This window comes from Typopeltis vanoorti, chromosome 25, assembly GCF_054136105.1.
Source record: "Typopeltis vanoorti isolate ZY-2024b chromosome 25, IOZ_Tvanoo_1.0, whole genome shotgun sequence".
Classification (NCBI taxonomy): domain Eukaryota; kingdom Metazoa; phylum Arthropoda; class Arachnida; order Uropygi; family Thelyphonidae; genus Typopeltis; species Typopeltis vanoorti.
In genome coordinates, this window is record NC_143573.1 from 28,172,605 (window position 1) to 28,199,917 (window position 27,313).

Below are 27,313 nucleotides of genomic sequence, written 5' to 3' on the forward strand. Positions count from 1 at the left end.
AAAAACATTATGCTCATCTCAACAGTCACGATCAGAACTCTCATTTCAGAGATATTCTTAGCCTTTCTTAACACAAATACATCACTTCTACAGCATCCTTGGTTTCTAAAACTTGGCATCCTTTTTTGCACAATTCATTACTTTTCATTTGCTCCCCCTTCCCCAAACCACAAAAAAAGTAATGTCTTGGAATACTGCTCCCAAATTTGGGAAGATGTACCTAAAACCGCTCTAAAAATTCTTGATGTTGTTTAGGAGAAGGTAGGCAGCTGATTAACAAACTCCTCTCCCACAGATTCTCTTCAGACACTAAGATGGTCAGTGCCCACATTATGTCTCTTCTATTGATATTTCTGTTAAATTTACCATAACATGAGCAACAGTTGCCTAATGTTCTTTCACAGTTGCCAATTCCATTCATCTTTCATTCCATTTTGTCTGAATAGAATGGTTTTTACTATGATGTATTCCTGAATGACTAAATCCTCCAGATCTTTGAAGAGAATATCAACAGATTACTATGTTCTTGATCATTGCCCACACATGACATTTATTTGCTTTAGGCCTTGTGGTTTCTCATTTGTGAAAGAAATGTAAAACAAAGTGGAGAGATTCTGGCTTTCAGAAATTTGGCTTTATTTGTTAGCAATGGTAATGATCCTGTCAAGAAATATCCTATTTCATTGTTATTTTTCTCATTGAATTTCATTGTTCTGTCTTTCAATGAATTTATGTGTTAACTATGTTTCTCTCAACAAATGAATAATGTTAGAATAAAATTTCACTAATGAAATTTATGCAAATTCCAGAAAAAGGTTAATCAGTATATGCTATAGTTTTACAATCTCCTGCAAAGTGTTTTACCGAGGAAGTCTGCTACTTAGCGTTGGTCAAATGGCATTGTCCTATCCTATCCTTCCCATCCATCCCTCAGCACTGGTGAAGCCCCCCCCCCCCAATGAGGCTTATGACGAATTAATGCAACTGGTTCATTATTCCTGTGCTGCATCCCTTAAGGGCAATATTCATGACTGTAATCCATGTGTGTGTGTGTGTGTGTGTGTGTGTGTGTGTGTAGAAGGCTAGTTTGCCTGTCTGGGGGGGACAAAAAAACCTATTTCTGTATGAGACCAGCTAACTCGCCTTTCATAAATGTTCCTCGCATCACATCGAAACCAGGTTTTTCAAACCCAAGGGCTTCACCTATATCGAATGAGCTACGGAGACTCTCATATGATTGTACATTCAATAAAGTCAAAATTCAATATTTATTTCAATAAAAGCATTTAAGAGCAAAAAGCATATATAATTTGTATAATTATAGCATTAAATGAATTAGCAGTATTATGAAGATTATACACTATTTTAAAACCACTGCATCTTATGTTATTTAATTTTCAAAAATAAAGTAGTAGCAGTAGAAATATATTAAAAGTACACTTAGTAATGTCTGAATTGCATTGGATAGCAAAAAGGATTCAGTAAATCAGCAGATATTAACAGGCAAGCTGTGGGCTATCATGGTGAACTTAGTATACCATGGCAGAAAGCCGATTTCCAGTGATAACAATTTCAAAAGTTTTATTGCAAATGCAATTTCAATGGTCTTTATGAAAAAACTAGAAAATCTTGAAAAATCAATCATCAGGAAAGTTGACATGAAATACTTATAATGTAAGTTAAATACAGATTCTATTTCTAACTCAAAATCTATAAAAAAATATTACCCTTTGTAATGTTTCATCTTCAGAATCTTCATCTTCTGAAGAATCATCTTCAACTTCATTTAATGTTTGATGATCAGTGCAGTCTGTGTTGTCCTTTATCTCCAAAGGCCTTGCATCTGATTGCAGTGGCTTTTTAGAAACTGGCACTGCTGTTTCATCAATTACTGGTTTCTGCTCATGATTGCATTTTGAGGTTAATAACAAATCATTTGTTTCCTCATTTTCTTTGACTCTTGATACCAAAATATTGCTTTGTGGTTGTTCACTTTCTAAAACAAGAATTATAAATCAAATCAAAATACAAAGCAAAAATTATAGTTGAAAAAAGAGATACACAAGACAACAATGGATAAATTATTGTCTTGTGTATTTGAAATTTAATCTTATATTGAGTTTATTTCATAGACTGAGCTCAAAATGAATATTATATGCCATTCATCATTACTAGCAATTTCAGATGATTAGTTAATTTACCTTTACACAGCATAGGAGTAATTTCCATTGATAAAGATGTAATGCTTGATCTCTGAGGACGAAAGCATTCTATACCACCATTTTCTTTCTGAAAGTAAAACATGAAATAGTAATAATATCAAATAAAGCACAGTATTTTTTTCTAATGCCAGTATTTATAATGGGAAGAGAAAATTACTGCATTTTATTTATATATATATATATATATATATATATATATATATATAAATTGTCACACCTCGTGTGTATATGTGTAATTCCCAGAACGGTCATGTAGTGTTGCCCGTGTGGTGATTTAGTTGGAATCATGTGAGTAATAGCCTTTGTACACATTTTAACTAATGCCTGCATAAACCTCAAGCCAATAGAGCCGTTTGCTAGTTGGCTATTGCAAAAATAATAGAGATCTGCATGTAAACTTTTGTTGAGCTGTTGAAAGTGGCATATGGTGTGGATGCTCTGAAAAAGTCAAGTGTCTTTGAGTGGCATAATAGATTCAAATGTGGACAAGAAAATGTGAATGATGACCCCAGATAGGGGCAGCCAAAAACAAAAATGACAAACGCAAATGTGAATAAAGTGCGACATTTGGTATGGTCTGACAGACAATTAAGTGTCCAATCAATGGTTGATGAATTGCAAATGAATCAAGAAACAGTCGGGGTAATTTTAACTGAAGAATTAGGTATGCGAAAGATTTCTACAAAGTCTGTGTCTTGGATCTTGACGGACAAATAGAAGCAGCAACAGCTTCAAGTTGCAACTGATCTTTCTGCAAATAAGCCCGTTTCTGGGAGTAATTATGGGTGACAAAACCTGGTGCTTCCAGTACAATCCCAAAACAAAATGCCAGAGCATGCAGTGGAACCCCCCCCCCCCTCCTGAGTTCGTCAGATGCAAAAAAAGCACACGTCACATTTGACGTTCAAGACTATGCTGGTGTGTTTCTTCGCTCACAAGGGAATAGTCCACTATGAATCATTGAACAGGGACAAACGGTCAATCAACAATGCTATTTAGAGGTGCTGAAAAGATTATGAGATTCTGTTTGGAGAAAACGACCTGAATTGTGGCCTGACAAGTAGATCATCCATCACGATAATGCGCCAAGCCACAGCATGCTAATCGTGAGAAAGTTCCTGGCCAAAAAATCAATTACCGAATTAGGTCATCCTGCTTATTCACCCAACTTGGGTCCCTGTGATTTCCGGCTTTTTCAAAAATTAAAGACTGCACTAAAAGGATGAAGATTTTCTGACATCGCTGATATTCAGCATAATGCGATAAAGGAACTCAAGAGTATTCTGAAAAAGTATTCCAGATTGCCAGTGGTCTCATAGTCTTAGCTGTTTTGGGTAAATCTAAACCATCATCATCAGATGGAACAAAGCAGATCCCATCTAGGATGCGATCCAAATTTAGGTCTTCCCAATTGAAGGGCACTGTTAATACAAACTGAACAAACTATGGAGGTCCTCATTTCATCTAAAGTGCAAGAAGGCAGTTGAGGTAGTCCACTCTAAGCAATAAAAATGAACTAGTTCCAATGAATATACAGATCTCCATTATAAAGTAGTATAAATAACTGTGATTATGATTATGGAAGAATATTAATGGTTGGAGAAAATGACAGAATGATAACCACTGAGGAAGTTATAATAGAGACATTAAATGAGCAATTCATAAAGCTGTTTCATCCTTGTGAAAGTAACATCATGCAGAACTTGAGAATAGTGGGGAGAGAGGAGGAGCCACTCATGGTGAGTTAGTGAGTAGCGGGTATATGAGGAACTGAGTAAACTTGATGCCAATAAGGCTGTAGGACTTGATGGTATACCACTATGTATGTTGAGGAAATGTTTCTGGGAGTTAACAGCATTGGTGTACCCTCTTTAACATGAGTCTTAGATTGGATAGTTCCAAAGAAGTGGAAAGAGGGGGAAAATAGTTCTGACCATAAAGAGAGTGATAAGACTATGGCTTTGAATTACAAGTCAATCTGTCTGGAGTTATGGTTAAGGTGCCTGAGAGGCTAATGAGGACCAGGATTCAGAATTGGTTTGACAACAGTAACATTCTCTTTGATGGATAGCATGGATTTGCTAAAGGAAAATCGTATTTTAGCAATCGACTTATTATAACAAGGTGACAAATACACTGGACAAGGGAGGTGCATTCACAATGGTATATTTAGATTTTGCTAAAGCCTTTGATAGACTGCCACATGACAAGCTGGTAATTGAACTGGAACAGATGGGGTTAGATAATAGATTAGTACAGTGGATTGGAGATTGTCTGATAGGAATCAGCAAGTTGGGGGGGGGGGGGGGGAATAGCCCAGGAGAAGAAAGTCATCAGTGGTGTACCCCAAGGGTCAGTTTTAGAGCCACTGCTATTTAATTTTTAAGTAAATAATGATGGAAAGAGCTTGAATGGTGATATACACTTGTTTATGGATGATGAAAAGTTGGGAAGAACTACAAGGAGTGGAACAGATGCTGTAGTCATGCAAGTGGCTAGATGATTGGAAAAATGAGTGGTGCTGCCATCTGAATGTAGTAAAGTGCAAGGTTTTAAAATTTGGCAAGCACACATGGGATTCAGAGTATAAGGTTGACAGAAATATCTTGGAGGAGGTGGTGCAGGAGATGAGGTATCTGTGGAGGGTGATAGATAGGGATATGAAATTTCAGCGACACTTTACTAAACTATGATGACAGTATAGTGCACTATGGCGATAATGCAGATAACAGTGCCATATAGGAGTAAGGATGCTATGAATCCATTGTAGAAGGCTTTGATCAGATCACATATGGATTATGGGATTACTGTGCAGAGAGATTTGGTCACCTAGTTTTCAAAAGGATGAAGAGAAGTTGAAAAAGTTTCAGAGATGTTGACTAAGGTGGTTTCTGGTCTCTGGAATATCGAATATAAAGACAGATTGTGAGAATGCAACTGTAAGAGTCTGATGGATAGAAGGATGGGGGGGGGGGGGGTGATAGAGTTATTATCAGATTGATGTGAATGAGACTTTTCACAGAATGGATGGAGACTGGAGGATCACAGGGCCATTTCTGGAAGCTGTTTATAAAGGAGGATGTGAGCAAGGAATGAGAAACATGTTTTTTGCATGGAGTGTTAGGAATGCACTGCCTGAAAGTGTGGTGAGTTTGGAGATAGTGTCTGCATTTAAGCCATGGTATGATAAGCTGTGTGTGTGTGTGTGTGTATGTGTGTGTGTGAGAGAGAGAGAGATAGTAGCCCTCCCACGATGAGTCATTTAACACCACAGAGGTCTGGTGATAATTAATAGCAATAATAAACAATTCAATATATGTAACACTCAGCACTGCAGATGCTGGACCAATAACAGCTAATGTGCATGTAAGAGACAATGTGAACATAAGCATTCTGATACACTGAATTTATAAGGTACTTCTCTCTACTAATAGTCAAGAAGGTACATGTCATGTTTAGAAATGGCATGAATGATGAGTCTTATGTAAAAAATGTATAAATAATTATGCTGAAAAATCATAAATGCGTCCAACATGAATATTTTGCTTCTGAATGAAAAGGTATGTGAAAACAATTATGGGTCTCCCTCCTGCTATGTAATCAGCTAAAAGATGCTGAACACAGATTTAATCAAAAAATACACAGCTGTATGATCTTTGTCACTATAATAATAAATTATGATGTAAATTGGATATCAGCATCATATAAAAATGAACACTTACAAAACCATCTTTACAGAAAACAATTAACTTAGAAAGACATCACAAGGCTAACAGCTATCATACTAAGATGAAAAGCCAAAAGGCTATTTTTTTCTGGCGAGGTTGATATGAGTTAAGGGGATAAAAATCCCTTCTTGTTTTTCAGCCAGTAAGCGAAACTAAGATCGAACACTACGATCTGTAATGTTTCATGCCGACGAACTGTCAGCGTATCCAAGCGTAAGTGACCACTTGGTAGTGGTCACATATCTACCAAGTGGTCTCAGCGTATCCAAGTACCAAGCTTGGATACGCTGACAGTTCGTCGGCATGAAACGTTACAGATCGTAGTGTTCGATCTTAGTTTCGCTTACTGGCTGAAAAACAAGAAGGGATTTTTATCCCCTTAACTCAGCTATCATACTAATCATTTCCATTCAGTGTTTTTCAAGAAGAAACATGTCATGTTTAGAAATGGCGTGAATGATGAGTTTTATGTAAAAGAAATTTATAAACAGTTATGCTGAAAAATCATAAATACATCCAACATGAATATTTCACATTTGACTGAAAAGTATGTTTGAATGATAGCAATGAATGCAAACTAATGAAGTTCTGTAGTGTATTTTCCTATCATTGAACTTGTGTGTGTGTGGGGGGGGGGGATCACTTGGAAAAAGCAGATTTCTTGATGAAATGGAGGAAACTGTATGCTATTGAAAAGTTGAGGAAAATGAATTTAAAAAAGGGAGGAGAGAAACTGAAGGTCTGTAGCTGAAGAGGATCAAGCATGTTCACGTGCATGCAGACACAAAAACAGAAAAAAAATCCAATCAAAAGTTTAGCTTACCTCCTCACCATGTGAAACAACATGACCATCAATATTCTTTCCTTTATGAGCAAAAATTTTGCTGTGTCTAGCTTTCAGTTCTTTAGGATGGGGTGTGTCATGCCGAACAAACTGAGTCTAGCAAACAACAAAATAATAATAAATAATAAATAAATAAATATCCTTAATTAAAGTGATTAATGGGCCAATAATAAAGCAAATTTATTATATAACATAGTCTTTCTTCTTTTACAATGAATCAACATGAAAATAATCACATAATAAAAACAGTACAAAAATAGTTATATGGATGCAATTTAAAAGTGTGTTGCACAATAAATGTAAAATTGAAAACATGCAAAATTGGAAAGGAAAAAAAGAGAGAGAATAATGAGGGACTGTAATGAAACCTAAAAAAAATTCTCATAGCATTATGACAAATGTTAAGCAAAACAAACAAATTACATTTGTTGTATTTCTTTAATCATTAAGAATTGTTTTTCTCCTCTCCTCTTTAGCTTTTAAAGTGTACGTCATTTCCTTTTATGTTGCCTATCATCATTACATTTTCTCTGTATTAAATTTCAATAAGGACACAGCTTTGTGCATTCCAGTCTATTCAAAAATTCCAAGTAATTTTATTTTCACAAAATATTTCCGCCTCTTACATTTTTGGCTGTCTAACAAGTTTTTCTAACACAGAGTCAACAGTATGCATCACAAAATTCAAGAAACCATCGGGGTCAAAACTAGTTGAGTAGAAAGAGGACTCTAACCATCCAAAAAAAAAATGAGTCCAGCAAAGCAGAACAGTTTTGTTAAAAAAAACTGCACTAAAATCAAAATTAAATTAAAACAATAATTCTGGTAACTCACCTATAAAATTGAGTAAAGGAAGAAAAGCAAATAATTATATCATACACAATTACTGGAGATGTAACAATTTAAAAATGTCTGAGGTATAAAAAAACAACAACAGCAGCTATTTAAGATTGATGCTGCTAATTCGCGATTCATAATAATTTGTGTTGATTCCTGCTTGGTTTTGCTACAAATTGGATTGCTTTCTGAGAATAAACTGTTCAAGAGTTACTAAAACCATCAGTGGTTCAGAAAATGTGTAAAAAAAAAAACATTTCTACACATTTTCTGAACATGTAGAAAACATTAAGAGATAACATTAAATTATTTTTCTGACATTGGTAATATCCACTATTCATAGTAGTGGTTTGCTTCTTACCTACACAAGTGTCCAAACCTAAAGACAAACACTATTTCTGAAGATTACAATCACAAATTCAGACGAATCCAGCTTGTGGCAATTTGCGTAACTAACAATTTCAAGTAGAAAGCAGGAACACATTCAAATTTTCGAATCCCGTGCAAAGAGGTGACGTGGTAGCACTCAACAGAATAAAAAGAAAACGGTAGTGATAAGCAAATTGTGTATGAAGAAAGCTCTTTTCATCAAGAAATAAAGTTGCAAATTTGAATGTTGTGTAATGACTCAAAGATATCATCTAGATCAGTACTTCTGAAACTTCTGGATGTGAAGGCCCCCTTTGGAAAAATTAAAATATTTCATGGCCCCCCCTCGAAAAAAAATCGTAATATAGACATATATTAGTATAATACTTATTGTATTTATATTCAATACAAAACATACACAGCGAATATTGCAAAAATCAAATGCAAATTTTTATTACATTATGCTAAAAATTATGCTTAAGATGCTAAAAATATATATTACATTTTTAGCATCTTACATACACATTTGACATGGCACATTATCTCAAGATATATATAGATATTTTGTTATTGTACATTTGCAGTACAAGCACATGAAACAATTAGTAATAAAGAAAGAATTAAAAATATAAAAAAAGTTTAATAGCAATTTAACGTGATGGATGTGTTTCAATACTGCTACTACACCAATATCAGGTGAACTATTTGAAATTACAATTCTTAGATTTCTGCTTGCCTGTGTAGCTCAGTGGATGTGGTGTTTGCACACCACGGCGCTTGGCCGCACAAAGGAAGACTTGGTTTCAAGTCTAGTTGGCGACTAGAGGAAATTTTTCTAAGCCTTTTTTCGACCGGTTCTTGAGTTAGTCGATCTCTGGCATGGGCAAGCGGGTTTTTCCTCCTGGAAACTCGGGTTTTTCGTCCTGTAAACTCAAGAAAATCGACCGTAGAACCCACATTATTTCAGACATTAAATATATTGTGTTAGGGTTAGGGACCACGCGATGGTGGCACATTTGAGCCGTCTCTCTTCACTGTGTACCGCTTAATTAGTGATAGCCTTGGGCCACCTATCTCTGATTGATACCAGTGGAGATTGAACTGCCCACTCAGTCTCCAAAAGTTAGATAGGGCTAAATGGCCTGGCCTACTCCCGTATACGGGAATAAAAAGGCGTTAGCTGATTTTTTTTTTTAGATTTCTGCTTTGAAATAAACTTATATAAATAAGCATATATTTACTAATATTCATTAAGCACCGAAATACGATGTGATGGATGTGTTTCAATACTGCTACTACACCAATATCAGGTGAACTATTTGAAATTACAATTCTTAGATTTCTGCTTTGAAATAAACTTATATAAATAAGCATATATTTACTAATATTCATTAAGCGCTGAAATACGTAGGAAACAAAATTTGTGAACCAACACCAATGTGATTTTTTCCATTAAAAATAAAAAATAACAAAAAAGAAATAATAAAAATTAAATACGTTTCTTTTAAGATAAAAAAAATCTACTTAGTCTTAAAAACATTTTCAATTTGTTTTCATTATTTCATGCCCCCCCCCCTCAACAAAACCTATGGACTCCAAGGGGGCCCAGCCCACAGTTTGGGAAGCACTGATCTAGATGATTGCACATGGGGAAAGAATTATTGGAAAGCCTGAAGAAGACTAAAGAATTTCTGATATTGCCAGAGAGTTTAGAATCTCACATAGTGTTGTATCTAGGATCTGGGCAGTGTTTTAAACCAATGGAATGTATTCTAGACGTTTGCTTAGCGGTTGCCCTTGTTCTACCACAGAACATGAAGACAGATTTTTGGTTATAACAGCAAAACATAATCGAAGCACCACAGCAGGTCAGCTCCATTTAAGCACAGGTACACAAATATCTTGACAAACTGAGGCAAGGTGTCTGCAACAAGTAGGCATATATGCGCGAAGGCTTGTAGTCTGCATTGCTTTATCCACAGCTCATCATAGAGCATGTTTTCAGTGGTGCTGTATCCATAAAAATTGGACATGACAACAATGGGCAAATGTACTCTTTACAGACAAGTCGTTTTAGCCGTTCATCCAATTCTAGATGATACTTGATCTGGCGTGAAAGTGGTACTGCTAACCGGCACCAGAATGTTCTTGAAAGGGATAGATATGGTGGTGCTGGGATCATGATGTGTAGAAGGCATTATGCTTAATCGATGCATCAAGCTAAAGTGCTGGAAAAAGGAACTATGACTGGTGAAAGATGTTGCAATAAAGTTCTTCAATGTGGCACTGTAGGCAAAGAATTCACTTTTATGTATGACAATGCCACACCACATCATACACAAGCAGTGGAGATACTTCTTTGAGATCCCAGTTTACATTCTAGGCTGCCGACAGGTGTCCATAAAGGGTACCCTACTTAGCTAGGACTAGTCTTTTGTCTGTTTCAGTTAGTTTTGTGCTGCCTGCATATGTGTGTGTGTGTGTGTGCGTGCGCGCGCATGTGCACGCTCATGTGTTACAAGTCTGCCTGACATTTTCTACTTTCTGACAATGTTTCTGTAACCGACATGAAAAGCTGGAAGCATTAAATACTATTTCCTAGTGCTACTTTACTCCATTAAACTTTTATCATGAGTTTTTTTCACTATAAAAGAAAGAATGATTATAAAAAGATAACTTTACTTAGTACTGAGTGGTAGGAAAGTGACAGAGGTAAAAAAATAGTTCAGTTACTAAGTGATCACTTTGCAAGGGTGTAATCATTCAGATGATGACTTTGCAGTTACTGACATGATAGAGAGTGATGTCAGAATTTAGGTAATTCTTTAATATTTATAGTAATTCTTTGATATATTTGAGATGTTAAAGAATTTAAGTACCTTGCAAACCATGTTTTGGATCAGCTTATAGAATCACTTGGAAAAAGACTAGCATGCTCCATCACAGTAACTTTAGAAGAGAAACTGTTTTTAGAATTTGCAGATGCTCTCAGAAATCAGCCTAATTTGAATAAATGTGATTGTGTTAAACTTCCCAAAATATCAGAAATGTGAATACTTCAAGATCCCAGTTTACATCTTAGGCTGCCAACAGGAGACCACAGATGGCACCCCACCTAGTTAGGATTCTAGTTCTTTGTCAACATATTTCACTTAGCTTTGTGTCTGTGTCTCATATTGTACTTCCTGACAATGTCTCAGTGACCAAGATGAAATATTGGAAGAATTAAATATTATTGTTAATCCTTTTTCAGAGCTAATTTATTCCATTAAGCCTCTAACATGAGTTTCTCTCTCCACTTAAGCATTTACACACTGATAAATTCAGTTTCATCCCTCTCATGAGTTTTCACCACTGCCCAATCAATGTTTATATAATTAAAGTCACTCAATGATTACTCATATAGCACCAATCAGGTTGATTTGTGCAATGCATTTCACTTTCAACAACAGGTCCACTAGGTCTGTAACAACACCCCACCATATATTTGATCTGGTTAGACTCCACCTCATACCAGAAAACTTTAAACTCACTGCTACATGGAAAACTCTTACTAATATTATGAACAATAATGTTCAACATATAGCATTTTTGTTCCCCCCCCCCACCCAAAGTACCAGATGACCATAACTGGCTGTATGAAAAGCTAAATTGGATTTGTTTTTTCTTTTTGCATCTTTCAAATGCTCTGACATGTGGATATCTTCAGAATGTCCCATCTGACCAACGAGAGCAAATGTCACATGAACAGCGAATTGTGTAGACTTTTTCTGTGTGTGTGTGTGCGCGCGCGTGCATGCGCACACATGATAGGAAGGTGGGGGGAGACTGGAGATAACCACAATTTGGAGGCAGTAAGAATTGGGAGGTCATTTACAGTGGAGTGAAAATCACTTAGGTTATGGCATCAATGAAACTGAGAAATTTTGTCCTATTTAAAGAAAGGTGACCATATCCATTCAAGGAAAGAGTGTGGTGAGATGGTGAAATTATTTATTTCTATGTAGTCAGAGATGTTGTAAGCTCTCTGTCTATTAGTGTTTTAATCATTCCTATCCTCTGCCAGTAGTGGTATAGTGGTGGCAAGAAGCACAGAGGAATCTACCAGTGGTAGTGAATTTTTGGTATACACTAGATAAGTGAATCTTTGCCTTCAAAGGATTTTAGCAGAATGTCAAAGAAATGAAATGCACAGCTGTTTCATATTCAAGATGAGATTTTTTGAGATATAAAAATCTGAAGATCTTGTACAGTAGAGTGGAAGCAAATTTTATGTTACAACTTCAAAGAAACTCAGAAATTCTACACGTTACACAGCAGGTGTAAAAGAGGGTGAGTACACCATCCCCTTCTCACTGTTTCAGTAGCATTTGCTATGTTGGGTCAAAAAGGGATGTTCTGGAGAAATCTGCATATTAGAGCATTTTAAAGATGTTAAAAAGAAATCTAGTTTAGCGTTTCACACAGCTAATAAATTCTTTCTTTTCAATGAAGACCATTTGCTACTGGGGGGGGGCAAAAAATTTTATTGGGAAATTTAACAAGCCTCCATAAATGCTATACACTCTTACTAAATGCAATAAGAATTAATCAGAAAAAAAATTTATTTTCAAAAGGGATTTAATTTGGCTTTTGTCCTTTACAACATCCACAAAGTGGACATCATAGCCAATGTAGAAAAAAAGAAGAAAGGAAAAAAAAAGGACTGGGAAGAATATCAACAGATTTATCACATCTAATCTGCAAACAGCATGTTACTTCAAGCAAAATGGCCAGAAGAAACAATCCTAAAATGGAACTGACAACATAAAAAATTATGTTGCAACAATAATGCCATGGTTATTAAAATGGATAAAGGCCATAGCTGTCATGGATTTTGAAGAAACCTCACCAAAATGAATAACCTAGTAGGTAACAACACACTACATTCAGACCTGACTTGACACACACAAACAAGACATAAGATTTGATATATATATAAAGCTCAGCAACTGACAGGAGAAAGTGAGTGATGAATGTAGACCTTCACAGATTCATGGAACCACCCACTGGCTTCAAGAATCTGCAAAGCCCAAAAATTCATAAATTGGAAGTACCTTTGAGACCCACTGTAGATGGCAGAGATTGCCTTCCTCCAATCTGACCACATCTATCTCTTCTGGTGGCACTGCACATAGGAAAAACGGGGTCATTCATCAAAAAAAAAAAAAAAAAAAAACTCACACTTCACTGAGAGAAAAATGAAAGAAGCAGTAAAAGACTCACCAGACTTTCTAGCAAGCAGCTCAGATATTAATCTGTTTCTGCAAATGTACCCCGAAAAGAAACTTTACAACTACTTTGAGATCTTTTCCCACTCGATACTGTCATCCTGTTCACACACTGTACAGAAAATACTTTCATTCAATTTAAGGAAAGGTAATGGAAACAAACACAAGGTGCTGCTATTGATCTCACCCCCCCCCCAGCAATCTCCAGTTCTGGCTAACTTATTTATGGAATCCTTTGAAAAAAAGTCATAGAAAGATGCCATCAGATGCTTAAAATTTGGCTATGATATGTTGACTACATTTTGTCTGTCTAGGTTCAAACAAAGAAATGGAAGAGCATGTTTACTCTTGAACTTTAAAATGGTAGGATGTGACCATTCCTTGACATTCTCCAAGAATGTCTCTGAAGATAAAATTCTTATTCAGCATACAAAAAATCCACCACCATCACTGGTAGATTGTTCCACGCTTCTTTTTCACCATAAAGGCCACACTATCTCTTCTGGTGGCACTGCACGTAGGAAAAACAGGGTCATTCATCATTTAAAGAAAGTAGAAATAATCAAAATGCTAAAAGGACAGAGCCTACATCTCTAGCAATACTTTCCCTTAATGAACATGGGGCACATGACAAATCAGCAAGATTTTGCAACTTCTCCCCAAGATGTAGTCTTATATTGACAGTTATGGACAAAGCTCAGTTTCTTCAAAGTCATAAATTATCTTTACTGCATATATATTAGCACCTCCAGATTTTTACAGTTTCCAAAACCTCATCATCCTTACCTACTCAAGAAGCCAGGATATTCTGGAGAAATCCACACTTTTTTGAAATTCTTCTTATTGTGCTATCTTCTATCAAAGGTCAGCGACCATCTTGGCGAACAAACCGCGCTCTTGTGCTAATCTGAGCAGTTGTGCACTGCTCTTTCCTGTCCACGTCTTGATGTTGTCAAACCATGATATTCTTTTTCTTCCTCTAGTTCCTTTGCCATCAATTCTTCCTACCAAAATAGTTTGTAGAAGTTGGTATTTGCTGTTTCTCATGATGTGTCCAAGATATGATGTTTTTCGTTTCTTGATTATTTGTACAAGATGTTTAGCTTTGCCAATGGATTTTAAGACATCTTCATTGGTAATTTTTTCTGTCCATGATATCTTTTTTGAAATAAAAAGAAAGAAAATAAAAATCAAGTTTAGACTTTCACATGACCAATGACGACCATGGTACTTTGGCAAAAAACAGAAATGCTGTACATATTCTATGCATTAAGAACCAAGGCAACATCCTGAATTAAGTTATGGTTTACATCCATCAAAAATTTCACATTTACAGACCCCGGCTATGACATGCATTGCATTCTAAAATATGACAATACCAGCTAGCACACTTGCTTTCACATGTTCATTGTTTATTTTAATTTTCATCCACTGCATTCTGTCACTGCTTAATGTAATACGTTTAACATCTTTAGCTATATAACATTTGTAACACAAGCATGCTCCTGATGAAGTAATTCTGTCAGCACACAAAACCAGTTATGTATTTTATGTTTAATAGTTTTTTTTACATTAGTCATGTGATCATTATAATATGAAGAATGTCTTTACAATCCTTTACAACTTTATCACCAAAATTTAAAATGTATTTAGTGTATTTCCATCAGTAGATCTGTCTTGTCTACCCCCCCACCCTCTACCCATAAAAATACTCTCATAAAAATAAGTATTTCTATATGAAACTCTCAATATGAGTTTCATACGAAGCAGTTCCATAAAGTTTATGGAACTTCATATTTTCCAAAATTATTTAATTAGAGAAGTTTCATATAGTGTTTGAAACAATAAAATATATTTCAGTTATATTATTATGGTCGTTTCTACATGAGGTTTAAATCAAGCTCCCCCCCTTGCATAAAATGTGCTCTTAAAACCATTTTTGGATCAGTTTATCATATTAAGTAATATTAAAATGCAATAACATTTTAAAACATTTATCTTTTAAAATATAATTTAATTATAATTAAATTAACACGCTAACCACACTGACATGCTACACGCTAACCATGCCAGCCTGTTCAGCCGAGTGGTTAGCGTGTCCGCTCTCCAGCCAAAAAGCTGCTGGTTCAAATCCCACCATGGACATGGATGTTTGCGATTGTCTGTGGAAATATTGGTGGTAGTAGTGGGTGGTAGATGCGGTCGGTGTAGTTGCAGTTAGTTGTAGTTGGATTGAGTGATAAAGACAGTCGTAGAGTAGGTGCCCTCCCTCGATGAGTCTTTGGACTCCCTGGAGGTGTTACGTAATAATAATAATTATATAAATTACAAAAATAAACAGATTTTTATAAGTTAGCAACCTAAAACAAACTTTTCTCAAAACAGAACAAAACAAGGTATACATTTTTATATACCTTTGAACAATACAATGTAATATAATTTAGCAAAAGTAAGTTCTGTAATAATTATTACAGAACTTATTTGTAACAGAACTTTATTATGTTTGTAATAATTACAAATTATAATAAAGATATATATAAGGCATGTTCAGGTAATTGGACCACATTTTTTTTTTATTAAGCTAAAAGCACAACAAAGAAATAAAACCCGACGAGTTTCATAAGTCGTTTGACTTACATCTTCAGGGGTGAAAGGTAACTGAAAGTTAAAACAACAAAAAAAGGGATAACAGTTCATACTATACAGTTGTAGCCATCTGGCTGTTTATAAAATTAAAAAATCAGAATACAGATTCAGAGCAGTGCTAAGTTTAAACAATGCTGGATGATGCCATGTTCTGTTGTTCACGATCATAATATCCGAGGTCTGACTGAGATATTTTTTTTTTATCAAAGCTGACCAAACTTGGTGTAGAATTAAGCCTTGGTTTTTATTGCATTGTGTTGGAATTCTAAGCATGTTTGCAGCTTTTTAAAATTTGTTTATGTAACAGTTTTTTTCTATAACAAGTTTTTTTCTATATAAGACATGTTTGTTTTCTGCCAGAGTACATTGTGGCCGGTGGAAGTGATATGGAAAGCTAGACCTAATTTGTGTTCTCTTCTGTTTTGTACATCCTTTTGGTGTTCATTCATGCAAATTTCCCCAGCTCTTCCTGTCTGTCCTACATTGCAGATGACGCAAGAACAATAAATTTTATAAACACCTGGTTTTTTTTAAAGGATGATGTGGAGGTTTTGGGGGATATAGAAATCTTGAAATTTTTTCCAGCAGCAGAAAGGCTGCTTTGATGTTATGTTTGCTTAGTAATTTAGCCATCTTGTCTGTAACATTCTTGATATATAGAAGCATGATGGAGTTTTTGAAATCTTGTTTCTGTGTGATGCTTGTAGGAGGTGTGTGGAGGATTCTTTTGATAGTCTTGGGTTCATAACCATTTTTTTTGAGGATCTGTGTTAAATATTCCAATTCTTCATTTCTCTGTGCTGGAAATATTATAAGCTCTGTCCCTCAGGGTTTTTATTAGACCTATTTTTTGCAAAGGGTGGTGGTGGTGGTGTGAGGCTGCATTAATAAATCTTCCTGTGTTGGTGGGTTTTCTATATATTGAGAAAGAAAGTTTACTATCTTTTTCATTGACTTCTAATAGGATGTCAAGAAAAGGACATCGTAGATCTTTATAAACATTGTATAAATAATACTTTTTTTCGTGTATCAAGACAAATTTTGAGAACAAAAAAAGAAGGATTGGCTATGGGCTCTTCCCTCTCTCTCCAGCTTTAGCTAACCTATTTATGGAAAATTTTGAAAATAATGCTTTAATCAATTATCATAAAAAACCAAAAATTTGGCTATGCTATGTAGAGGATATTTTCATCATTTGGCCAGGAACAACAGATGAACTCATTGCTTCCAAAAATTACCTGAATAATTTACATAAGAATATAAAATTTACTTTAGAACAAGAAGAATTTGGAAAACTTCCTTTTCTTGACATCCTATTAGAAGTCAATGAAAAAGATAATAAACTTTCTTTCTCAATATATAGAAAACCCACCAACACAAGAAGATTTCTTAATGCGGCCTCACACCACCACCACCCTTCGCAAAAAATAGGTCTAATAAAAACCCTGAGGGACAGGGCTTATAATATTTCCAGCACAGAAAAACAGAGAAATGAAAAATTGGAATATTAACACAGATCCTCAAAAAAATGGTTATGAACCCAACACTATCAAAAAAATCCTCCACATACCTCCTACAAGCATCCTACAGAAACAAGATTTCAAATATGCCATCACGCTTCCATATATCAAGAATGTTACAGACAAGATGGCTAAATTACTAAACAAACATAACATCAAAGTAGCCTTTCTGCCGCTGGAAAAAATTTCAAGATTTCTATATCCCCCGAAACCTCCACATCATCCTTTAAAAAAACCAGGTGTTTATAAAATTTATTGTTCTTGAAGCATCTGCTATGTAGGACAGACAGGAATATCTGGGGAAATTCGCATGAACAAACACTAAAAGGATGTACAAAACAGAAGAGAACACATATCAGGTCTACATACCACTTCCACTGACCACAATGTACTCTGGCAAAAAACAAATAAACTTAGCACTGCTTTGAATCTGCATTCTGATTTTTTAATTTTATAAACAGTCAGAACGGCTACAACTTTATAGTATGAACTATTAATTTTTTTTTTTTTTTTTTTAACTTTCAGTTACCTTTTACCCTTGAAGATGCAAGTGAAATGACTTACGAAACTTGTCGGGTTTTATTTCTTTATTGCGCTTTTAGCTTAATAAAAAAAAATGTGGTTCAATTACTGGAATATGCCTCATGAACTTCTAAACCACAGAAACCTCCACTTACAAAAAAGTATATATATTTTTTGGCATTTTTACAACATTATAATAAATATCAAATTTTTTTAATTATTAAATAGATTTTTAGTTATATGACTCCAGCATATAGCAGAAACAAAAATTAACAAATTTAAATTTTCAGTCATTTTAATAAAACTGGTGAAAATTAAGGGAGAGTTTCAACTGCATACTTGAAACTCTCAAATGGTTGTCATAGTTGAACTATTTGAATTAAACTTCTAATGCAAACAGTTCAAACCACAGTTAGAAGGCAATTGTTCCATCAACCAAATGCAGTCCTAAGAGAGATCAGTCAAATAGATCCCAAGACATACCTTTTGTTTTTAAAACTTCCTTTATATTTTTTAATTACTGAAAAATTAATCATAGAATAGACCAGCACTTATTAATGAAAATAGGTGTCAAAAATATAAGTTCTAAAAAAAAGTGCTTCATATCCCCAAAGGCCCTTTTGTGTATTGCTGGAGGTAAGCATATACAACACTTTGGGAAACATTACTGCAGTTTATTTTATGTCTCAGCAAATAAACTTTTCCATTTCACTAGCACTATTTGTAAAACTTAGAATTACTGTATTTGCTGGCCTATAAGACGCACCCCCCTTTTTTGTACACATTTTTTAGGAAAAATACTTTATCACTGAATATTATAATGAATTTACATAACGAAATTCAATAATATTTTCTTCATATTCAGCTTTATATTATATTCATATTATAAACAACTATTTTTAATCTGAAATCTTACAGCAAAAACTATCATATTTTTAATAAAAACTTACTTCTTTTTCTTCATCTTCTATGTCATCAATGACAAAATTAACAGTTGCTATGCGTTCTTCATTTTTCTGTTGCCAATTAAGATTATTATCCTGTTTTGCATTTTCTTGGAATAAGTTTTCTACATAACAACATAAATAACAGTAAATGTATTGCTATTTTCAACTATAGCGTGCGCACGCGCGTGTGTGTGTGTGTGTGTGTGTGCACGCATGCATATATATATATATATAGAGAGAGAGAGAGAGAGAAAGAGATGAATTCTAACCTGCAGCATTTGCAGTTACTAAGGTAGCTATTTCTTTCTAGGTGAGAGAAGTGTCATCTACCACACAGAAAAAAACTTTTCAGTTGAAGCTGAGTTAATCATTCTTATATAGAAGTAATAGGGATTTTTCTTCTTTTAATTTAATAAGGTGGCTAATGGTTAAGACAAAATTAGCTAATCTAGACACTGTATGTTCTTAAAAAAATGGTTGTAATCCATACATTCATCTCACTTTAGCACAATGACCTGTTAGTACATCATTTAGAAGACTTAAAACTTACTCAAAATAATAAAATAATATTAGTTTAATCCTTTATCCAAGTGTGAGCAAACAAAGTTTGCGCCTGAAGTATCTTCAGGACTAGGGTAAAGTGATACAACACCAGGGCAACTCGTTGCAAAGGTGGAGAAAGATACCAACACTCCTAACTCAGTATCTCCTATAATGCAAAACACATCTCCTTGCGGATATGTCTAATGTTATGCATTAAAGGAAGGGCCACTACCCAGACTAGTTTCGACCTTTATTGAGGTCTCTTCAGTGGGAGCCAGGCCCTAGTGGAAATACCAGGCAGAAGCATTAGCAGGTCATCTCTACCTATAGGAGTTGCCAAATGGTGTGCCACCCTTTTTTAATAAATTACTCTGGATTTTTCTGGAAACTTTCAACATCAAAATAATAAAATAATGATCTTTGACAGTATATCCTTATTCATGAATATAACATAACAGATTAAATGCTCACAACTTAGCAGTATAACAACACTAAACCAGCTAAATTATAAAAAAAGGATGTTTATTAACTGACTTATGTTTCACTGGATTTCCAACCTGCATCTTCAAAGTACATTACATGTTAGTTAGCACACGACAATGAGTAAGTGAAACAATTCAACTTGTAACAGAAACTGTCCATTCATCATCATCATGAACCATGGGCACACTGCCCATTGGTGTGTGATGCCTCCTTCACTATCTTCTTTCACCTTTCTTTGTCCAGTGCACAGTGTCGCAGTTTCTGTAACCCCATTCCACACCAGTGCTTTATGCCATCTATCCATTCTCTGTATGGTCGATCTCTTCTGTTTACACCATTCATAACACCAAAATATTTATTGTCTTTATCTTCCAATCCTTGCTCATTCTGCAGATATGTCCAAATGATTACAGCTTCTGTTGTATAATTTTCTGCATTAAATTCTCCTTTGGTTGTATCTTCTAATAAAGTATCTTTCAGAAGATATTTTGTATCTTTGCATTTTTGTTTGCAGGCTGATCACATTCTCATCATGTGTACTGATATTCCTTTTACATCTTCCTTCATTTTGTCCATTGCTCTTTCTAAATGTGTAATGAAAATGTTTGGTGATATTGGGTCCCCTCTGTCTAGTACCTCTGCTTGTTCTAAATCATTTTCCCAAATCCTCACCTATTCTAACTGCTACCATTCCATTCTTATAAACATCTTTTAATAAGGCTATTAGTTTTCTATCAATTATACAGGATTCTAACAAATGTCACTTTCTGGTCGATGCTGCCAAACACCTTCTGAAAATCAACAAAGCAAGTATATATGTTTTTGTTTTTTCTCCTAGCTTTCTCTGCTATTAAAAAAAACTATCCATTACAATTCAAATTATAACAAACATAGCTAGCATCCTAAAAAATCTAAACCACCTAAAAGCAATATACCACAGAATGAAACACCTGCTTCAAAAAAGGTTATATAAGAATAAAAATATTGTGACTATTAAAGCTGATTAATGATAAGGGTAATACCACAGTTATCATGAATGAAGAGGATTACAAATTCTACTTACCAAATTATTGATCGAGATCCCTTCATCAAAAATTTGGCTCAATCAATAGGCTCAAAATTTGGGCAAATGAAAATGGCTATCAGTTTAATGCTAGTATAATAAAATTAGTTTAATCCTTTTTCCAAGTGTGAGCAAACAAAGTTTGTGCCTGAAAGTATCTTCAGGACTGGGGTAAGGTGGTACAACACCAGGGCAACTCGTTGCAAAGGTGGAGCAAGCTACCAATACTCTCTCAGTATCTCCTATAATGCAAAACACATCTCCTTGCGGATATGTCTAATGTTATGCATTAAGGGAAGGGCCACTACCCAGACTAGTTTCGACCTTTATTGAGGTCTCTTCAGTGGGAGCCAGGCCCAAGTGGAGATACCAGGCAGAAACATTAGCAGGTGATCTCTACTTATAGGAGTTGCCAAATGGTGTTGGCAACTCCTGTAATGTGTTTTGCATTATAGGAGATACTGAGAGTGTTGGTAGCTTGTTCCACCTTTGCAACGAGTTGCCCTGGTGTTGTACCACCTTACCCCAGTCCTGAAGATACTTTCAGGTGCAAACTTTGTTTGCTCACACTTGGAAAAAGGATTAAACTAATTTTATTATACTCTAACCAAGTGAAAAATAAACTTTCAACATTAATGCTAGTAAGTGTATAGTTATGCACTTTAGCATATTGAAATTCCTAATGGCATATTATATTAGTGGTTTATATTACAAGAAACTGATGAGGCTAGGGATCTTGGCATAATGGCGGATAGGAAATTAAATTAAGTTCAATGGTCAACACAGCAAAAATTGCAAATTCAACTTAGAGGAGAATTGTAATATTGAAGCAAACCTTGACATGTAAGGATAAGGAAGTCATTTTGCCTCTTTACAAGGCCATGATATGACCATACCTGGACTACGGGTGTGCAGATTGGGTCTCCTGGATTCCAAGGGAATAAAGAAGCTGTGCAAAGGATGCAAAGAAGAGTTATAAAGACTATATCAGGATTATGGAATTTATGTCCGACAGACTGTGAGTAGGTGGATTAGAGACTGGTTAGTACGCTGATATCACAGGGTTGATATTACAGAGGTCTATAAACTTCTGAATGGGTATTATGGGATATCATCTGATGAAATTTTTCATTATGTGGAAGGTGGGGAGAAAACACAATGACATCCATGAAAGTTAAGTTTGTTTGAAGTAAAGAAAGGGGTAAGGGCTAAATTTTTCTCTCACAGAGCATTGAGCAAGCAGAACAGTTTGCCTGTTGAAATAGTGAGTGCATCCAGTGTGAATGAATTTAAGAGAAGGTATAATAGATGGTTTGGGTGATGTGTAGCCTCAATTGATGAGTCCTTGACTCCTTGGAGGTCTCAGTTAATAATATTTTCTAAGGTAAGCATTTTTTTCTTCTTTTGAACAAACTATGAATCTTTTTGAAACTTAAACCAAGTTCATGAACATAAATTTTTATGTCATTCTTCAGAAAAGATGAATGAAAAATGAATTTTAATATTACAATAAATTAAATTTTACAAGAGTACTGTATTAGTGTTAATACTGTATTAGTATTAAAAAAATTGAATTCTACGTTACATTACTGTAAAAATGAATGTGAAGTAAATAAAGTTCATCATGCCCTGGTTTCCAGAAACACAATTTAAATCTATTAGACACAAAAAAAAATATTTCACTTGCTGAAGGTATCAATCTATTTCATATAATATTGTTATAGGTGATTTAAAAAAAACTAAATGGTTTGTGGTATGATGAAAAACAAACTAATCTATTCTTTAATTCTTGCTACACATTACACGTAATTATATAGAAATATGCTTTTCTTTATGTGGGTGTAAAATTGATGACAGAACATGGCTTGTCACAACTCAGCTTGTGTTTTCTTTCATTTATTAAAGGAATAATAAAGGGTGCATGTATATAAATTAATCATAAACAATGATTTAATAGGAAAGACAAATAATAAAAATAAATTTCACAAAAAGAAGAAGGTAGCATTCAATGTGGAGCCACTCACTTTTCACATTCACTTGGATGTACTCAGTCACATGATCTGGTCTTTTACTTGTCTTTGCAAAATAACTGTACTTTTTTAAATAACAGTATTAAAAAAAGCATTTTCATTATGTAAAGTTTTCAGTTAATTACACTAAGCTGTGAAAATAAGCTTAGGGCAATACTAATTGTGAACCTACTTAATGAATAGAGGTGCTGGAAAAATATGATATATATATATATATATATATATATATATATATAGGTGTGTGTGTCTGTGTGTGTTATAATATTTAATTACATTGTGCCAATTTAATTTGTTTATAATTACCAGTTTATTTTGTTAATGAAATTATATAGTGAGAAAAGCACAATATTTTTAAATAGTAGGTTATGATTAATTACCTATAAATAATGGATTGTTATTACATATGTTGTAAGTACTGTATATAAGTGTAAGATTAACTGAACTAAATGAATGCACTGGTTTAATTATAAAATTTATTTACTGGTAATGATAACTGTAATTTAATTTATACGTATTAATGATATGAAAATCTTTCATAACATTAATGACAAAATACTGCTTTCTGACACATTTCAAGCATGCAAGACAAGACTGACTGTCTTGCATGCTTAACAAGATGGGTCAGGTGGCTCATTTTTCTCGCTTCGTGACTGAATGAAAATCCAAAGAGTGACGAGCAGGACAGCATGCATGGCATGAAAAGAACACTATTTATATTACTGTATGAGAAATTACGGGATTTTTGGAACTCAACAGTGGATTTTATGAACTCTTTCATACAGAAAGAAAATGTTTAAAGTTATCAATTGTCATGTTATGACGATGACAAAACAACTATGGGGGGGAATAATGGTTGAGTGAGTTTTTAATGACTGTTTTTTCATAATGTTTTATACAGAAAGAAAAATAAAGTTCTAAATTTTAATGGAGATAAAAGGACAGAAGAAAGTAAAGACTGGTTTACATTATGGCCTTTAGATAAAAATAAGTAATTAACTAAAATTGCAAGTGTTTTTCTGATTCTTTAAAAGGGAAAGCTAGTATTTGAATTAAGGGTTTCTGATCAAAGAGTTTTATTTCCAGTTCTCTGGAAATAAAACTTCTTTAATAAATTTATTGGAAGTCACCCGTGATCAAATAACTTGAAAGCGGATGAGAAGATGTTTTAAATTAGAAAAAAAAAAGTGTAAATTATGTGAAGAAAATAATATATTTTGACTGCATTAAGAAAGAGACCAAAATTCACTCACTCACGTCTTTGATAACTTGCCTGAGGCAAGTAGATTTCTGGAGCCCTGATTATGCCAATCTCTTTTTCTTACAGGAAAGATCATGATTTATGTTTCATTTATCTAAGATTATAATTAGATCACTGGAAAAGTTCAAATATCAGACACAAACATACAGCACCCATAGTCTCTTCAGCTTCTGAAAACTTTTGTATCAAATTTGACTTAAAATTACTTCTCTAGGTTGTGAGTTACCTAACACTGAATGGATTCAAGGAGAGGTGTGATAGGATTTGTGTATATAATGGTTAATTTTGGTCTACCACAATGAGTCTCTGGCTCCATGGAATTGCCATAAAATAATAATAATAATAAAATGCACAACTACTCATTTTCATGGGGAAATCAGTCTCCATCATTACTCTGCATTCCTTCTGCTTTATAAAGTACATGCTACTAGTCAACAACCATCCTTAAGGGTCAAAGCTGTATAACTGAGAGCAGACCTCAACATAGCCTTTAAAGGAATGTGGAGAACCAACCAGGGCTTCTGACCTAATGTGCACTCCTCACCTTCTCGTGGTACACCCTGTTAGGTATTTACCTGGATACTGAACTAATGAGGAAGGGCTGGCAATTTGGAATTTAGCTGACCACAATCTATTCTTATTGGCTTAAACCACAAATAAAATGATGGTACAACATGACAGAATTTCATGATGGCTGGGACGTAGCCCAATTAAACAAGACCCCCACCCTTGTTTTCACCAGGGAACCAGGGCAAATAGCAAAAAGTTAGCTACTGGAACAAAACCTGAAACACACCAAAACTCAACATCAACAGATGTTCAAGATCGGAACTATCAACATAAGAAACCCGAAAGACAAAGAAATGGAGCTGGATGAGGAAATGGATAAGTAGCAGATAGACATAATAGGGGTGACTGAAACAAAAAAGACAAACTGGTGAGATCTTTCTAAGCAATAAATACAAAATGCTATACTCAGACAGTGACAATCAAGGAAATGAAGGAGTAGCCATAGTATTCAATGCTAAATACGAGGCTAATCTTCTATAATGGCAGGCAGTCTCGAGTAGAGTGATGTGGGCAAATATTAGAATGGAAAATTGGACAATGAGACTTATTTGTGCATATGGTCCCACAGAAGGTACTACTAAAGTAGAAGTGGAGAAATTTTTTGAGGTTTTAGAGATGAAAAAAGAAAAGTCAGTCCTTGTTGGGAATCAAATAGCAGAGTAGGAAATGATTTTCAGACATACAAAAATATATTGGGAAACTTTGTAGAAAAGAGCAAAGCTAATAATAATCACAAATACCTGTTGGACTTCTGCTCAGAACATGGACAGGTTATTACTAACACAATGTTCCAACATAAAAATATGCACAAATTCACATGAAGAGAAGACACAAGGAATAAGGAAAGTCTCATGAACTATGTTATTGTTTTCTTGCTGGTGCAGGACACTACTAAACAAGATTTGAAATTGGAAGTGATCACCATTTAGTCTTGAGTAGGATAAAACTGAATTTCATATTGAAAAGAAAAACATGTAAGAAAGTTTTAAAGTGAATAAAAGTTGAGCAGCTCTCAGATGTGAATTGTAGAATAAATACACAAACATTATTCAAGAAAAAAAGTGAGAGTTTGAGAACAGGAATCAAACCTTGGAAATAAAGTGGCAAGCCTTGAAGAAAAGCCTGATTGATTCAGCTAGAGAGGCATGTGGTGAAGTTGTCTGCAAGGATGGGAAAATTAAAACTCCATGGTGGACACAGGAAGTTAAAGAGGTAGTGAAGGAAAAGAAAAGAGCATATCAAAAGTTCCTGGCAAATAAGTAAGTTTGTGCTCTTAGAGAATACAGAGACAAATGTAAGAAAGCTAAACACTGTGTAAAACTAGCTAAACAAAAGTCATGGGAAGACTGTGGCTAGAACATAGAAAATAAGTATCAAGAATGTGGCAGAGATATTCTGGAGGTTGTTGAAGAAGATCAGAAATTGACGAAAGAGATGATAAAGGTGACATGAAAACTGGAGGAAGAGATATCCTTGATGTATGGAGTAATTACTTGAAAAACTGCTAAATGAAACAATCAGTAATAGCACAGAGGTTAAAAACCCTTAACAGGCATCAATCGGGAATATATATCCATACTTGAAGTAGAAAAAGCCATCAAAATCCTGAAATGTGGAAAGGCGGCAGGAGTAGATGATATTCCACCAGAAATGCTTAAGCATGGAGGTATAAAAGTCTTACAGTAGCTGCACTGCATAGTTCAGAAGGCCTGGACATAGGGATGAATTCCAGATGATTGGAGTATAGCTCTCATAGCACCCATATATAAAAAGGGAAATAAAACTTAATGTGAGAATTAGAGGTGTTTCACTACTGAGTGTTAATGGTAAATAGAGGATTCAGGCCAAATACAGGCTGTCGGGATCAAATTTTCACTTTACAACAAATAGTTGAGAAATTGTGAGAATATAACAAAGGTATGTATTTTAGTTTTGTAGACCTGCAAAAGGCACATGACAAGATGCAAGAGAAAAGCAATTGAAAAAATGCTACAGTTATATGGTGACGACAGGGCATTATATCATGCAATACTTAGTCTTTGAGTTGTAAGTCATCATCATCATCATCAAATTTCTGACATGTACCCTCAAGGGGTGTACAGGATATGATAGTACTACATGAAATATTTACACCATTACTAACTTCCTATCTACAATTTTCCTTCAAATCAGTCTATTACTTGTCAAGACTCCAATATTATCATTATCAGATCTTATATTTCTATCGTCTAAGGCACATTGCACCATATCAATCCACCTATATCTTGGTCTTCCTCTGGGTCGTTTTCCTGCCAACCTGGCAGAGAACACTTGTTTTGCTAATCTTTCCTCACCCATTCTGTTTCAGTGACCATGTTAAATTGTGAATGAAGCTATGTTATGTAATTTATTATTTTCATTCACATTTAACATTGCCTATTTAAATATTAATCATGGTTTATATAAAATTGTTTATTATTCC

The 27,313-nt window shown here is 34.6% G+C and overlaps 1 protein-coding gene across 1 annotated transcript in view; it reads right to left on the minus strand.

Annotated features, from left to right (window-relative positions):
* LOC150092621 (protein lap4-like) overlaps window positions 1–27,313 on the minus strand; it is a 737,075-nt gene that overhangs the window by 487,975 nt on the left and 221,787 nt on the right. Inside the window, exons 11-14 of the mRNA XM_090414245.1 lie at window positions 18,909–19,027; window positions 6,774–6,890; window positions 2,202–2,289; window positions 1,728–1,996 (exon numbers count right to left, since the gene is read on the minus strand). Coding sequence (XP_090270371.1) covers window positions 1,728–1,996; window positions 2,202–2,289; window positions 6,774–6,890; window positions 18,909–19,027 — 593 coding nt within the window. The remainder of the gene's footprint in view (window positions 1–1,727; window positions 1,997–2,201; window positions 2,290–6,773; window positions 6,891–18,908; window positions 19,028–27,313) is intronic.